This window comes from Dipodomys merriami, unplaced genomic scaffold (assembly GCF_024711535.1).
Source record: "Dipodomys merriami isolate MVZ:Mamm:240054 unplaced genomic scaffold, mDipMer1.0.p SCAF_40, whole genome shotgun sequence".
Lineage (NCBI taxonomy): Eukaryota > Metazoa > Chordata > Mammalia > Rodentia > Heteromyidae > Dipodomys > Dipodomys merriami.
Window position 1 is genome coordinate 8,262,279 of NW_027205604.1, and position 16,125 is coordinate 8,278,403.

The 16,125-nt window shown below is 42.2% G+C and overlaps 2 protein-coding genes across 9 annotated transcripts in view; one reads left to right on the top strand and one right to left on the bottom strand.

The window, feature by feature from the left end:
* The window catches only part of Prkci (protein kinase C iota), a 179,779-nt gene that overhangs the window by 73,224 nt on the left and 90,430 nt on the right, over positions 1-16,125 (bottom strand). Inside the window, exons 1-2 of one of the 2 annotated variants that reach the window (XM_069991913.1) lie at positions 9,371-9,501; positions 8,596-8,632 (exon numbers count right to left, since the gene is read on the bottom strand). In XM_069991913.1, coding sequence (XP_069848014.1) covers positions 8,596-8,632; positions 9,371-9,479 — 146 coding nt within the window. In that variant the 5' untranslated portion in view covers positions 9,480-9,501. Of the gene's footprint in view, positions 1-8,595; positions 8,633-9,370; positions 9,502-16,125 lie in introns of those variants that run through there. The other variant, XM_069991915.1, reaches the window with a different exon arrangement.
* Positions 5,234-16,125, top strand: part of Phc3 (polyhomeotic homolog 3) — an 82,532-nt gene continuing 71,640 nt past the window's right edge. For 3 of the 7 annotated variants that reach the window (XM_069991905.1, XM_069991910.1, XM_069991909.1), the window contains exons 1-3: positions 5,243-5,261; positions 8,277-8,442; positions 14,718-14,873. In XM_069991905.1, the coding sequence (XP_069848006.1) occupies positions 5,248-5,261; positions 8,277-8,442; positions 14,718-14,873 (336 nt within the window). In that variant the 5' untranslated portion in view covers positions 5,243-5,247. Of the gene's footprint in view, positions 5,277-6,831; positions 6,889-8,276; positions 8,443-14,717; positions 14,874-16,125 lie in introns of those variants that run through there. The other 4 variants (XM_069991908.1, XM_069991907.1, XM_069991906.1 and 1 more) reach the window with 4 other exon arrangements.

Sequence of the window (16,125 nt, forward strand, 5' to 3'; positions counted from 1 at the left end):
TTGCTTTGGAGCCCAGTTTGACAGTTCTTTAAGATATTAAACATAGAGTTGCTATGTAACCTATTCAAATTCAACTGCTGGGTGTATATCTATTTCAGACCATTTTCTGTAGCTGTAACAAAACACCTGAGCCTACGTAATTATAGAAGTTTATTTGGTTCATAGTTCCAAAGGCTGACCAGTCTAAGAATATGGTGTTGAGATCAGATAAGGTCCTTGTTTCTGCATCATAATGTGATAGAGGGCATCATATAGTGAAACAGAGCAAGTGCATGCTTAGATCTCTCCCTCTTCTCATAGGAGCACTGACCATATGACCTAATCCTAATCAGGCTCTACTTTTCAATGCCATTAACATATGAAGTTGAGGATAAAGAACTTTTAGGAGACACATTCAAACCACAGCAATACTCAAGGAAATTAAAAATATACAAACTGAGAGATATGAGGATCACAGTGCAAAGCCAGCCCAGAAAAGAAACTCTGTGATTTCAGCCAGACACATGAAGAAATGTTCAACATCCCTAGCCATAAAAGAAATGCAAATCAAAACAACATTGAGATATCACCTCACTCCAGTTAGAACAGCAAAAATCAAGAACTCTAACAACAACAGATGCTGGAGGGGATGTGGACAGAAAGGAACCTTACTTCATTGTTGGTGGGAATGTAAACTTGTTCAACCACTTTGGAAAGCAGTATGGAGGTTCCTCAAAAGACTTCACATAGAACTCCCCTATGACCCAGCAATCCCACTTTTGGGCATTTACCCAAATGTTTACAAACAAGACCACACTAAAGCTACCAGCACAACTATGTTTATTGCAGCATTATTTACCATAGCTAAGATATGGAACCAACCCAGATGCCCCTCAGTAGATGAATGGATCAAGAAAATGTGGTATATATACACAATGGAATTCTATGCCTCCATCAGAAAAAATGACATTTCCCCATTTGTTAGGAAATGGAAAGGCTTGGAAAAAATTATATTAAGTGAAGTAAGCCAGGCCCAAAGAAACATAGGTCCCATGGTTTCCCTTATTTGCAATATCTAGTATAGGTATGAGTCAAGCGGAAAAGGTCAGATAATGTGATGTTAGGAAAACGAACCCTTAAGTATGTATTTTAATGTTTTCGTTTCTTTCATGCATGTGTTTCTAACGCATTTATAAGATTATTTCTTTGTTGCTTTGTATGTCCCTCCCCCACAGTGTAACCCCCAATTTCACTATATTTGATGTCAGTATAACATGTGGAGGAGATGGGGACAAACAAGTCGTTTAAGGGTACAGGTGGACCTGTTGCAACAATGAGAAGTACAAAATGTCATGTCAAAACCAGCTTTACAATGTCGGTGGGGGGGAGGGGGGTATGATTGGGTGGGGGGAAGGGGGGAGGCTGGGAAGGGAGGTGAAGGGTAAACAAAGAAGGAGGCTGCAATGCTTGGTAAGAAATGTATGTATTATCCTGCCCATGTAATTGTAACTCCTCTGTACAGTATGTTCTCAAATAAAATAAAATAAAATAAAATAAAAAGAAACTCTGTGAAACTCTTATCTCCAATTAACCACCAGAAAACCAGAAGTGGTGCTGTGGCTCAAGTGGTAGAATGATAGCCTTGAGCTGAAGAGCTGAGGGTCAGTGCCCAGGCCTAGAGTTCAAGTCTCACAACTGACCAAAAAGCAAAAGGACCTTTTATTTGTGGATAGTAAGGTCTAAACTTTCTATAATTGTTCACAGTATTCCTAATTGCCACAAAACAATATTTTTCTTTTGATTTTTAAAACTGTAAAAAAAAAAAAAAAGGCCTAGGAATGTAGCTTAGTGATAGAGTGCTTGCCTGGGTTCGATTCCTCAGTACACTTAAACAGAAAGAGCTGGAAATGGTGCTGTGGCTCAAGTGGTAGAGTGTTAGCCTTGAGCAAACAAAGCCTAGGTCTTGGGTTTGAGCCTTGGGGCTGTCAAAAAATTATCAAAAAATGCAAAAATGAAATAGCTTGGTGGCTATTCAAAGACAAGTAGCAGATGAGATCTGGCCTATGGGCTGATCTTGAATCCATATCAGTGCTTGCTAGGACTATCTGTAATAGTGGTAGAGTTCTAATATGCATTGTCTTTTTTTTTTTTTGGGGGGGGGGGTCCGGTCGTGGGGCCTGAACTCTGGGCCTGGGCGCTGTCCCTCAGCTCTTCAGCTCAAGGCTAGCGCTCTACCACTTGAGCCACAGCGCCACTTCCGGCTTTTTTCTTTTTGCTTATGTGGTGCTGAGGAATCAAACCCAGGGCCTCAGGCATGCAAGGCAAGTACTCTACCACTGAGCCACCTTCCCAGCCCCTATGCATTGTCTTATACAGTAACCATAGGTACAGACAGCCAAGGAGCCCCTGACATAGGATTGATGCAATGAAGAATCTAAGTTTTAATTTCTCAGCTCACTGAATATTTACGATTATAGGGCACATCACTGTGCCTGGGTTGAAACTAAATCCTGTTCTCTCTTCCCCTTCCCTGACTTCCCTCTATAGCTGTGTGCAGTCAGGGCCTGTTAATCTTTCAGCTTGCTTGTTCAGAAGGCATTCTACCACTTGGGCTATACCTCCAACCTTGCTTTTTTGCTGGCTATTTTGGAGATGAAGTCTCTTGGACTTTTCTACTGGGGTCAGCTTTGATTCTCCAGGTCTCAGCCTCCTGAGTAGCTAGGATTGTGTGTGTGAGCCATGGATGCCTGGCTTTAGAACAAAAACTTTTAGATCAACTCTTCTTTCCATTCTTGTTGGGACAAATTAAATGTTTCTAAAGAGTGGTCTAATTTGACCTAATAATGTGCTCTCTTCTGGGGCTTGAACTCAGGGCCTGGGTACTGTCCCTGAGCTTCTTTTTTAAGTGGTAGCACTTAAGCCATAGTGCTGCTTCCTTCTTTTTCTATTTATGTGATATTGAGGAATTGAACCCAGAGCTTCATGAATGCTAGGTAAATGCTCTACCACTAAGCCACATTCCCAGCCCTATACAACCATTTTTTTTTTTTTTTGTCGGTTGTGGGGCTTGAACTCTGGGCCTGGGCGCTGTCCCTCAGCTCTTCAGCTCAAGGTGAGCACTCTACCACTTGAGCTACAGCGCCACTTCCGGTTTTCTGGTGGTTTATTGGAGATAGGAGTCTCACGGTCTCTCCTGCCCGGGCTGGCTTTGAACCTTGATCCTCAGATCTCAGCCTCCTGAGTAGCTAGGATTACAGGCGTGAGCCACCAGCGCCCGGCTCTACACAACCATTTTTAAAGCCAATCTTCATATTGCCACTACAAGGACATAAACTTTCTATGTTTATTCAGGGAAAAGTATAATATTCAGGGAAACGGATAAAAGAGAGCAATTTTGGCTGAAAGAAAAAATAAAAACATTATTATTTTGTACTGATACTAGAGCTTCAACTCCCAACTTTGCTTGCCTGCTAGGTTTCTCTTTCCCTCAGTCATGGCTGAGGGCTCTAACATGCTTGAGCCATACCTCCACTTCTTGCTTTGTGATAGTTAGGGAAACTGAAGGTAAGAGTCTGGGAATTGTTTGTTGGCTGGCTCAGTATCATGATTCTCAGGTCTCAGCCTCCTGAGGAGGTTTGCTCCCCTAACATCTTGTTTTTAAGCATTTATTGTTTTTTTGGTTTATATTTTTGGTTTTTGTCATAGTGAGGCTTGAATTCAGGACCTCTCTTTCTGCTCAAGGCTAGCCTCTACCACTTTGAGCCACAGTTCCACTTTCAGTTTTGTTTTGTTTTCGAGTGGTTAATTGGAGGTAAGAGTCATACAGAGGCTTTTATGCTCGGGTTGCTTAAACTGCAATACTCAGATCTCAGCCTCCTGAATAACTAGGATGATAAGCATAACCACCAGGGGCTGGCTTGGTTTTGGTTTTGAGTGTCTTTCCCAGTTAATTCTAGGAGTAAATATAAGAAAGGAAGGGCACTGCAATCAGATAGGATAGTTCTTAGAAAACCAACAACAACATTATCAGATAGGAAAAGGAGGTAAAGGATAGATAAAGCCTACATATGGGGGAAGTGCTGGTCTCCTTAAACATATCTTGGAACAAGATTTGTAATTTTAAGAATTTTTTTTTTTCAGGCAGGAAAAGAAGTTTATTTACCAAACTGCTGCCCTACCACGCATGGTGGAGAGGCCTGGCCTAAAAGGGGCAATCTGTAATTTTAAGAATATTTCTCTTTCAACCACACTATACTTTTTTTTTGTTGTTGTTGTTGGCTGTGGGGCTTGAACTCTGGGCCTGGGTGCTGTCCCTCAGCTCTTCACTTCAAGGCGAGCACTCTACTTGAGCCACAGTACAATTTCCAGTTTTCAGGTAGTTAATTGTAGATAGAGTCTCAGGGACTTTTCTGCTTGGGTTGGCTTTGAACCTTGATTCTCAGCCTCCTGAGTTGCTAGGATTACAGGCATGAGCCATCGGTGCCCGGCTATACTTTAAGATATATTTATATCACTACATTTTTTTTTTCAAGTGATGCTTGAGCCTTGGCCTCAGCATTGTCCCTTGGCTTGTTCACTCAAGGATGGCACTCTATCACTTGAATCACAGATCCGCTTCCAGATTTTTGCTGGTTAATTGCAAGTAAGTCTTACAACCTTTTCTCTCCTGGCTGGTTTTGAACGGTGATCTTCAGAGCTCACCTTCCTGAAGTTAAGATTACAGGCGTGAGCCACCTGTGCGGGAGTCATTTTACTCTGTCTCATGCCATCTCAAAAGGGTTGGTAAACATACAATAAACTAGCATTTCGATGGCTGTTTCTGTTAATTCCAATTAAATTTGCCATCCCTACTAAGTACACAGTCAAACTTGTGTGGAAGACACGGTCGCCTGTTTGGCCATGGGCTGCCTGGGAGGTGACAGTACCTCTAAGCGGGGGAAGACTGCAGACTCGAACCTTCAAAATCGGGGCGCGCTGGACAGCTACCCCATAAGCACGGGCCGGGCATTTCCTTCCCTGAGAGCATTTCCCTTCAAGGAACTCTGAACAGAACAGAACTTTTTACTTATTGGTAAAAAGGAAAAGAGGGCTTGAGGACCAGCCACCACTACCGAGGTCGGACCGAGCCCAGTCTCTCCCCGCCGGAGCGAGGGCGGGGATGGACTGTGATTGGCAAACTACATCCCACGTGACCTGGTCCCGCCCCACCCCCTCCGCGCGCAGCCGGGGGACGCATGCGCAACCTCTGTTAGTGATGGAGGAGAGAAGATGGCGGAAGCGGAGTGAGTGGCTTGCGGGTGACTGATGTCGTACTCGTGAGGGCGGGGGGGAGCTGGGGGGAACTGGCGGGAGCCGCGACACGTCCCCTTGAGGGAGAGGTCAGGCCTGCTTCGTGGTGGTGCAGGGAGAGACTCGAGAGCCACTTTGCGGTGGAGGAGCCCGCCCGGTGCGGTGAACCCTTTCGGCGGGTGCGCCCCCCTCCGCGGTCTGGTCCGGGATCGGCTGGGCCCGGCGCCCAGCGGCACCTCCGGGGGCCGGGCCGCCGGGGCCTGGCCGGGCAGCAGCCTGGGTGGGCCGCTCAGGCGCTGTCATCGCAGCCAGGGCCTGTGGAGGCCGGGCGGGCCCGGTGGGAAGCGAGGCCGAGGCCTCCGCCGCGCTCCGCTCACTCCAGCCGGGCGTCGGCAGGGCGACGCCCCGCTTCTCAGCCGGGGGCCCTGAGACCCGGCTGCCTGCCCCCTCCGGCACGGGGACTCCGAGGCCCGCCCTCTCCGGCGGGGCTGTGGGGGAGGCGGCCCCATGCTGAACTGAGAGTCGCGCCGGCAGCGCCGTAGAGGCCTCCGGAGCCCTCGGGAGCGCTCCGCGGGGAAGGATCTGATTTCCGTGGCCTCGGGCTGCAGCCGTGCGGACGCCTGCCTCGGGGCCTCGTTCTGGTCTGGCTCACCTAGGGACTCTGAAAAGTCACCTTTTTCCTGGGTAGGCCCCTTATGTACGGCCAGCGGTATTTTGCTGGTATTTAATTAATCAGTGGAATTGCCAGAAATTGTGCCCTTTTTGTGCCAGGCCTCGGAGTGGAACGTGATGTTTTTGTCCAGTTGCACGCACCTACGTTTAGACTTCATGGCTAGATTTTCTCTGTGACCGTGTTTCGTTAGAAGTTAGGACCTCTTACTTAAACATAGTGTTTGGCTTCGAGGACAAACGGACCAGAATTTAAGCTGATACTTGGCACGCCACTGGCATGTGGTGCCGAAGTGTTTTGACAGGCAGTACTTTGGTAAAAAGTTGGTCCTATCTACTACTGATTCTCCATATTGGACAGTTAATGTACAAGATTGTGATTTAGTGATTGGAAGGCAGTTTGAAAAAATAGCAATAAAGCATTACAAATGTCTGGTTTACTTTCTAAAAAAAAAAAAGTGAAGAATCTGCCTCCTTTTCCCCCCTTTCATTTGCATCTTACAAATTGGGACTGTGAAACCCAGGTGATGGTGCACACCTGTAAACCCTAGCACTCAGGGAGGCTGAGACTGGAGGATCTAGTCATAAAGTAAGACCCGGTCTCAAAACAAAATGGATATTTTTACATTTGGCTTCCCAGAGCCCCACCCCCACCCCCCCAATATATTTTTTGGGTCTGGGCGTTGCCCCTCAGCTCTTCTGCTCAAGGCTAGCACTCTACCCTTGAACCACAGTGCCACTTTCGGCATTTTTCTTTTTGCTTATGTGGTGCTGAGGAATCGAACCCAGGGCCTCATGCATGCAAGGCAAGCACTCTACCACTGAGCCACCTTCCCAGCCCCCAAAAATATATTTTAAAGCCCATAAAAGGAATAGTTCGTGCCTGCCTAGTCGTTCCTCCCTCCAAAATACAAAATGGACTTCTGTTTTTGTCAGTGCTGCCAATGTGAGGTGAGTCAAGATGTGTTTGTCAGAAAAGACCCATAAGAGAAGGTGTAACCAATGGGTATTTCTGACCCTATAAGAACTAGTTTCAGTCTGGTGCCAGTGGCTCATGCCTGTAATCCTAGCTACTCAGCAGGTTGAAATTTGAGGATTATGTTTGAAACCAGTCCAAGAGCAGGGCAGAGTGGGAGGGAGTCCCCCTAAGACTTGTTGGGCAGGGGGCGTGACTCTGGGCCTGGGCGCAGTCTCTCTCAGCTCTTCAGCTCAAGGCCACCGCTCTACCACCTGAGCCACAGGGTCACTTCCGGTTTTATGGTGGTTAATTGGACATGAGTCTCATGGACTTCCCTGCCCTGGCTGTCTTAGAACAGTGATCCTCAGCAATCCTACTGAGTAGCTAGGATGACAGGCGTGAGTCACCTGGGCCCGGCCCCTTGAGGGCACAAAAAACTGGAAGTGGAGCTGTGGCTTAAAGTGGTAGAAAGCTCAAGGACACCACCAGGCCTTGCATTTAAGCCCCACAACCCTCCACCCCTCCACCTCCCCAAAAAAGTTTATAACAATATTGAAGCCATTACGGTTGGCTTTAAATGTATGAATTTATTAAAATATTAGATTCTCTATTGGGCAAAATTTTATACCACAAAGTAAGATTGTAATTTTGGAAAGTTAAGATCAGAAAGTCTGCTACAGAAATGTACTGTCTGTACATGAGAAAAATGACCTAATTATGCGTCTTTCAAGTTTTTGGGTAAATTTTTGCACGGATATGTGAGGTTCTGCTCTTATTCCCTCAGGTGCACTAATTTGCCCATAAGTAAAACTCACTTATTAGAAGTAGACTGATAAAAAGCCATATGTAAGTTAATTTTTTACTGTTTAAGTTAACAAAATTTTTTTATTTTTTTTTGCTTATATGGAGCTGAGGAATCGAACCCAGTGCCTCAGGCATGCAAGGCAAGCGCTCTATCACTGAGCCACCTTCCCAGCCCCATAGATACTGATTATTTCTTTGGACTGAATTTGTGTGTGTGGGAGGGGTACTAGGTTTGAATTCAGGGCCTTATACTTGCTACGCAGATGCTCTACCACTTGACCCACATTCCTTTTGCATTATATTTTTAATAGGGATTTGTGTGTGTTTCAAGGCTAGCCTGGACGAAAGTCTGCTTATTTATGCTTTTCACATATATAGGATGACAGACATGCATCACTTATTCCAGCTATTGATTTACATAGGGTCTTGTTTTACCCTTAGGCTGGCCTCAAACTCCAATCTTCCCAATCTTTGCCTGGAATTAATAAGGATAGCAACCTGTGTTTGACCTTAGAATGAATATTTTTTAAAACTCATAGTGCTTTTACCAATACAAATAATTTGTGTTATCTGCCAGATTTAAGGACCACAGTACAACTATGGATAGTGAACCAAACCCTGGAGCATCTTCTGTGTCAACAACAGCCAGTAGCACCACTACCACCACCATCACCACGTCCTCATCACGAATGCAGCAGCCACAGATTTCTGTATACAGTGGTTCGGACCGACATGCTGTACAGGTATTTCAGCTATAATGATGGGTGGGTTAAAACTTAGGATGTCATACTACTTTTTTGCCTAAGCAAGATGTATGTATTGGTTCATATTCTCAAGCATAAAATTAGAATTGATAATATTTGACTGATGAGGTAGGTCAGTGATAGAGTACTTACCCTTGAATGAGCAAGTCCCTGGGTTCAATCTCTAGGACTGTCAAAAAAAGAAAATAAAATTTCTGAAGATCTCAAATAATCAACAGTTATTTAATAATCATAGTTATTATTTAATAGTCATAGTTATTATTTAATAATCTTGTGAGAGGTATATGGCTTTAACTTTTGGGGACTTTTTTTTTTTGAGTCCTTCCCAGCTCATTTTTGGGGATATTTTTGAGGTTGAGCCCAAAATATACACAAATATTTTCAGGTCTGTAAATGTGTTGAGTTTTATTTCAGATATAGGTGGCCTAGGACCTATACGCAGGAGGATGCAGTGTACAGCTCTTAGAAACAGTGATAGAAAAGTAACCTAATGATCACTTAGTTGAGAAAGTAAATTTACTTAGTTGAACTTTATAAAAATGGAGGCAATACAGTGTTACATATAAAAGGGCATGAGCATTGGTGGTGTGATATGCTGCTTGAATTTCTTTTTTGTTATCATTAATATCTCTGGTATACTCTTCTTGAGTTTCAAGAAATAGTAAAATGAGGATATGACTTTCTACATCCCAAGTTACTATAGGGGTGTGATGACACATCTAGGACCTTGTGGGGTACCCAGTGACCATTGTAGGTACCTAATAAACAGTGATAGTATGAAATAAAAAAATGCTATGTGACAGCACTTACATGCTTTAATGTGAATTTTTTTAAATCCTCACCACACTTATATAAAGAATTATGATTTCCAGGGACTGGGAAGATGGCTCAGTGGTAGAGTGCTTACCTCCCGTGCATGAGGCCCTGGGTTCTATTCTCCAGTACCACATAAGTGAAAAAAGCCAGAAGTGATGCTGTGGCTCAAGTGAACTGAAGAGCTGAGGGACAGTGCCCATGCCCAGAGTTCAGGCCCCATGACTAACAAAAAGAAAAAAAAAAGAATTATGATTTCCATCTTGCAGATGGGAAAACCAGTGTTTTAAATAATGTAACTTTTCTAAACTTTGGTAGTAGGTTCTCTAACTTTACTTAGGGTTTATACCTTAACCATTTTGTGAGTTCTTGTTTTTTCTCTTATGCCATTTGCTTTCTTTAAGATCCTTATAATTGCATTCTTTTAGCCCCTCCTTTCTCCCCTCCTCTCCTTTTATCCTCTTTTCTCCTCCTTTTTCCTCCCCTCTCACCCTTCTCTTCTCTTTTCTTGCAGTGTTGAGGATCAAGCCCAGGGGTGTGTGTGTGTGCGCACGTGTGTGTGTGTGTGTGTGTGTGTGTGTGTGTGTGTGTGTGTGTGTGTGTGTGTGTGTGGGCGCGCACGTGCGTGCGCGTGCATGTGTGTGTGTGTGTGTGTGTGTGTGTGTGATGTGTGTATATGTGTATGTGTGTACATGTTAGGCAAGCTTTCTGCTGAACCACTTCCCTGTCCTCTCATAATTGCTTTCTTACCTGTTACGATACAGTCTTCCATGATAGATATCCCAGTGTAATGACTACTTAACTTGCATGGTTTAGGATTTCCTATTCTGAAATCATTATAGAATTGTTGGGGAACCAGCCAGCTCAGCAGAAATTCAAACTGGAATGCACAGTGTGCTTTTAATGTCTTGTCTTTGCTGAGGCAACTGATACAGAAAGAATATCTAGATCTTTGAGCATATAGATGAGGTGATACTTTAAAAGATTATTTTATTCTCTAATTTTCACTTAAGTTGCATATGTTAACGCAAATGTATTAGACGTGTGAAGATATAGTTGTTTCTCACCAGTAGCTCTGACTAGTTTTTTTATGATATCATTGGATTATCTATCTTAAAATGCAGTTAAACCAATATTGAATTACTAAGTAGTTCTTTAATCTTTCAGCTGCCTTTTTCAGTCCTGTGAATTTCCTTTACCCTCTTGTTCTTAAAGAGCAGGGTGGAGATTTTTTTTTTTCTGCCAAGGGCCATTTGGGTATTGATAATATTGTTTGAGGCCATACACAATTATTAATATAGGCAGATGTCCATAGCAAATAATGAGAACCAGATGTTTCTGTCATGTTACCTACCAAATGATTTTGAGGTCCTTATTTGGCCTTAGGTAGCCCTTGGGCTGTTCCCTACTCCAGCTAGTGAAACTAAATAAGAACAATGTGTTTTTTTACTTGTACTTACTCAATACCAAGAATATAATATTGAGTAGTAATAAATTACTGTACTTTGACAAAAATATGTATCCAATAGATTGTTATTTTCACTTGATTCTTAGAATTTTATTATGAAATAAGAAGAACAAAGGTAGATTTATATGACCCAAAAGATACATTATTGTAATTCTTGGCCTGTAGTTTTCTACAGCAAGGAATCAAAAGTTTACATTGATTTTTTTTTTTTTTTCTGGTTTTGGGGTTTGAACTCAGGGCCTGGGCTCTGTCCCTGAGCCTCTCTTTGCTAAACGCTAGCACTTTACCACTTGAGCCACAGCACCAGTTTTTTTTTTGGGTCCGGTCGTGGGGCCTGAGCTCTGGGACTGGGCGCTGTCCCTCAGCTCTTCAGCTCAAGGCTAGCGCTCTACCACTTGAGCCACAGCACCACTTCCGACTTTTTTTTTTTGCTTATGTGGTGCTGAAGAATCGAACCCAGGGCCTCAGGCATACAAGGCAAGTGCTCTACCACTGAGCCACCTTCCCAGCCCCACAGCACCGGTTTTTGCTTTTTTTTTTTTTTTTTTTCTGTTTATGTGGTTCTGAGGAACTGAATCCAGGGCTTCACGTGTGTACTCTACTACTAAGCCACATTCCCAGCCCTACATTGATTTTTGTGACATGAGTTTGTGGCAGAAATAATTTACAGATGGAGAGATGAGATAAGAGCATATGCTAGTATGTAAACAATTACTCATGGAAATGTGCTTTCTTTAAAGTTGGATAAAAGGGAGCTGGGAAGGTGGCTCAGTGGTAGTGTGCTTGCCTTGTATACATGAGGCTCTGGGTTTATTTCCTCAGTACCACAGTGACTCTGTGGTAGAGAACTAGCCTTAAGCTGAAGAGCTCAGGGACAGTGCCCAGGCCTAGAGTTCAGGCCCATGACCAACAAAAAAAAGAAAAAAAAGGAAAAAAAAGGAAGTTGGATAAATGGGTTCATGACTTTATGGTTTCATGTATCCTAGTTTATACCCACAAGCTAAAGGACTATGGTTGTTAATTTATGACAACTTTGAAAACTGGTTTGATTCAGAGGTAAGGATTCGATGCTGTTTCAAAGTTCAGTGGTCATGATGAAACTGAGATGTGACTACAGAGGACCGATATTAAACTTAGCTTTTCAACAGCTAAGTTTCTGGTTTTGTTAAAATACTTGATTGGTATATTTCTGTACTTAAGACTTTTTAGACTCTCATTTTACATGTTGCTAGTATTTACTGTAATTCACTATTTGTTTTTGTGGTATTCAGGGTCTTGCACTTGTTAGGCAGATACCCTACTGCTGTGCCACATCTCTAGCCCTGTTTCTTACTGGTTATTTTCTATTTTTTATATTTTTAAAACCTAATTTACCTTATTGTTATTATAGAGGTGATTACTGAGGGATTATAGTTATGTGAGTCAGGTAAAGAGTACATTTCCTTTCATAGAGTTGTCTTCTGTTCCCTTATTCTCTCCTACTCCCTTTCTTCCATCTCCACTCCTGAATTGTATAGTTTACTTTCATCAGTGTCCAATGAGCTCCACTACTGTACTTCTTCATCCTTTTTCTCTCAAGTTCTTTTTTTTTTTTTTTGTCGGTCGTGGGGCTTGAACTCTGGGCCTGGGCACTGTCCCTCAGCTCTTCAGCTCAAGGCTAGTGCTCTACCACTTGAGCTACAGCGCCACTTCCTCTCTCAAGTTCTATGCCTTGCTCCCACCCTCCCGAGATATACATGTGACTACACCATAAAAGAAGATAGAATCATCAAAAACTAAAAACTTAAAAAAATTAAAAAAATCTTTGTTTCCATATTTTGGAACTTGTTTTAGTATGTATATTATTTTATATAAATATGAAGAAGCATTTAGGCATTGTGCCTTTGTTTCTCTCTTAAGAGTATCTAGAATCCTGTATAATTTGTCATACTCCAATGCATTTTAGATTGGTTATTATTTTTTTATTTTTGTCGGTCATGGGAGACTTGAACTCTGGGCCTGGGGGCTGTCCCTCAGCTCTTCAGCTCAAGGCGAGCACTCTACTACTTGAGCCATAGCTTTCTAGCAGTTTATTGGAGATAAGAGTCTCACGTACTTTCCTGTACTTTCCTGCCCGGGCTGGCTTTGAACCGGAATCCTCAGATCTCAGCCTCCTGAGTAGCTAGGATTACAGGCGTGAGCCACCGTCGCCCAGCTAGATTGGTTATTTTTTTAAAGCCTGAACTGTGATGTGTCTATTTTAAGCTTCACATTGTGACTTGGACTACAGATGGACATTACATTTATTCCTCTGTTGGGTTGCAGAGTCTTGCCGATTTTTCTGTCAGACTGGCATTGAACTGTGATTCTCCTATTTGTTATCTTCCCAAGTAGATAGGATTACATGGCCAGCTGCAAATAGCAATTAAATTAAAAAAAAATTTTATTGTTTTTATAAAGGTGATATGCAGAGGGGGATTATGGTTACGGAAGTCAGATAATGAATACACCTCATTTTGGACAATGTCACCCTTTCCCTTGCAGTTTTTTCCCTCCTGTCCCTACTCACAAGTTGTATAGTTTATTTTCAACATAGTGTCTAGTGAGTACCACTGCTTCTTTGTCCCTCCATTTCTGTAAGTAGCATTTTTTTAGGAGTAATTTTATTTTCTTTCACTAAAAGTTTTATTCCTGCGTGTAAATAATTAAAACCTGGAATCTGACACTTAAAATAATAAAAACTGTCTAGTAATTTCTAAAGGAAAATAACTTGTAGTAGACGGTGTGATAAATGTTGTAGTTTGTAATGACTACATGACAAAAGTATTCCTAACCATACCTATGCCCTGAATTTTACCAAGTTCTAGCCAAAAGATTATACTAACTGAAATTCAGTGCACTAACAGCATACTATAGGAGGACTTCCTTTTTCTTTTTCTTTGTGTTGATTGTGGGGCTTGGAGATGAGTCTGATGGAAGTTGGGTGCAAGTGGCTCACACCTATAATCCTAGCTACTCAGAAGTCTTGAGATCTGAGTATCACAGTTTGAAGCCATCCCTGGCAGAAAAGTCCCTGTGGGACTCAGATTAACCACAAGAAAACCTGAATTGGAGATGTGGCTTAAAAGTGATAGAGTGCTAGCTAACCTTGAGCAAAAGAGCTCAAAGACAGTGCCCAGGCCTGGAGTTCAAGCCTCGCAACTGAAAAAAAAAAAAAAAGAGACTCATGGACTTTCCTACCTGTGCTGACTTTGAACCACAGTCCTCAGCTCTCAGCCTCCTCAGTAGCTAGCATTACAGACATGAGCTACTAGTGACCGGCTGACTTATTTTCTTAGTAGAAGTATTCTTTTTCTTTTTTCGGTCGTGGGGCTTGAATTCTGGGCCTGGGCACTGCCCCTGTGCTCTTCAGCTCAAGGCGAGTGCTCTACTGCTTGAGCCACAGCGCCACTTCCAGTTTTCTAGTGGTTTATTGGAGATAAGTTTCACAGATTTACCTGCCGGGGTTGGGTTTGAACTGTGATCCTCAGTTCTCAGCCTCCTGAGCTAGAATTACAGGCGTGGGCCACTGGTGCCTGGCCAGTAGAAGTATTCTTTTAAATTTTTATCCATCTCAAAGCTGGAAAATAGTATCTTGTTTTAATTTAAAGGTATTTCAGATGCTTATTTGGCTCTTCTTTCATATATTGTCTCTACTAGGTATAACTGGTAACTCCTAGTGACATGTAAGGAGGAAAGAAATAAACTAGTATGTTTAATGACAGTGCTTATAATGCAGTAAAAATTTAAACTCGTTGTTTTTTTCTGTACTTCATTGTATGTTTAAGGTAAGGCTATAGCTTATTAGCATAAGTACTTAGCAAATACAAGGCCTGTGGGTTTGATCCTTAGTACCAGGAAGAGAGAGAGGGAGGGTTGCAGGGGGAGAGAGAGAGAAAGAGAGAGATAAAGGTTGAGATTATGACCTGATGTTGGAATTTGACTTCCCCTACAGGTCATTCAGCAGGCATTGCATCGTCCCCCAAGTTCAGCTGCTCAGTACCTACAGCAGATGTATGCTGCTCAGCAGCAGCACTTGATGCTACACACTGCAGCCCTTCAGCAGCAGCATCTGAGCAGCTCCCAGCTCCAGAGCCTTGCTGCTGTGCAGGTGAGACTGGATACATCCATAACTGATGAGGACAAAGTATAACATTCTTGTCACATAATTGTGAAAAATAAGTACACAGGTGTTTCAGAGTTTTCAGATATTCTGTGATTATTTTTTCTGAAGAAAATACGTTGGGGGGAAAATAAGTAGCGTGATAGTCCTTGGCTAGCTTTTGTCTCACTGATTTTTATCCATCTGGACAAATGCTGAGTTAAAGGCATGATTTTGTGTTCAAAATTCTAGGTATAACAATGAATACTTAATGATATATGAATTATATTTGTTTGATCTAAAAGTGTTTTATATTCATTAAAAAATACCAAACAGTTACAAAACAGTAAGGGACAAATGAAGTAGAGATATTTCTTTCTGCATCTACTACTGTTCCCGTTCTTCAGAGGTAGTCATTGTAATGGAAATTTTATGTTTAAAACACATATGTTCGCTGTTCTAAAATCCAGTCCTTATTCCTGCTAAATAATATAGTCATTTTATGATTAAATGTTTACCTTTAAAAAAGATTTTCATTATGATTGTATTATTTAAATGAAACTATGAGATTCAATTCTAAATCTCCTCATGATAGGAGGATCTCAGTTATCTGAACCTGAAAAAGGTTTACTTCTATTATAAACAGATACTAGCTGTTGCTTCTTGTCAGTAGTATACTTTTAAATGAGATTGTGTTTATATTGTGAGTTAGCAAACTGGAATCCACAGACTCTTGGTACAGCTTCAGGTTCTTTTTCTTTCTTTCTTTCCCCCCCGCCCCAGCTTCTTTTTCATAATATTCTAGTGGTGGTTCTGCTTCAAAGATTACAGAGCTAAAGAGCAAAACTGACAATGAATGCAGCTAATAAGATTAGCTGTTGGGTCTTATTTTATGATTCAGCTTTTTCTTTCTTTTTTTCATCTGATTGTCAAAGGCTAACACCATTTTGATCATAAAATTTGTTTCATGCATATACTTTCTGAGTTTTGTTGAGGTTTTGTATTATGCTGGAACCAGAAAGTGTTTTTTTTTGTTTGTTTGTTTTGGGTCTTGAATTCAGGGCATTGGCATTGTCCCTGAGTTCTTGCTCAAAGTTAGTGCTCTACCACTTTGAGCTGGTTTATGAGTGGTTAATTGGAAATAAGAGTCTCACTGGAACTTTACCCAGGCTGGCTTCAAACCATGATCCTCAGATCTCAGCCTCCTGAGTAGCTAGGCCTGAGCTACTGGTGTCCTATTCCAGAAAGCTTTTAACTTTAT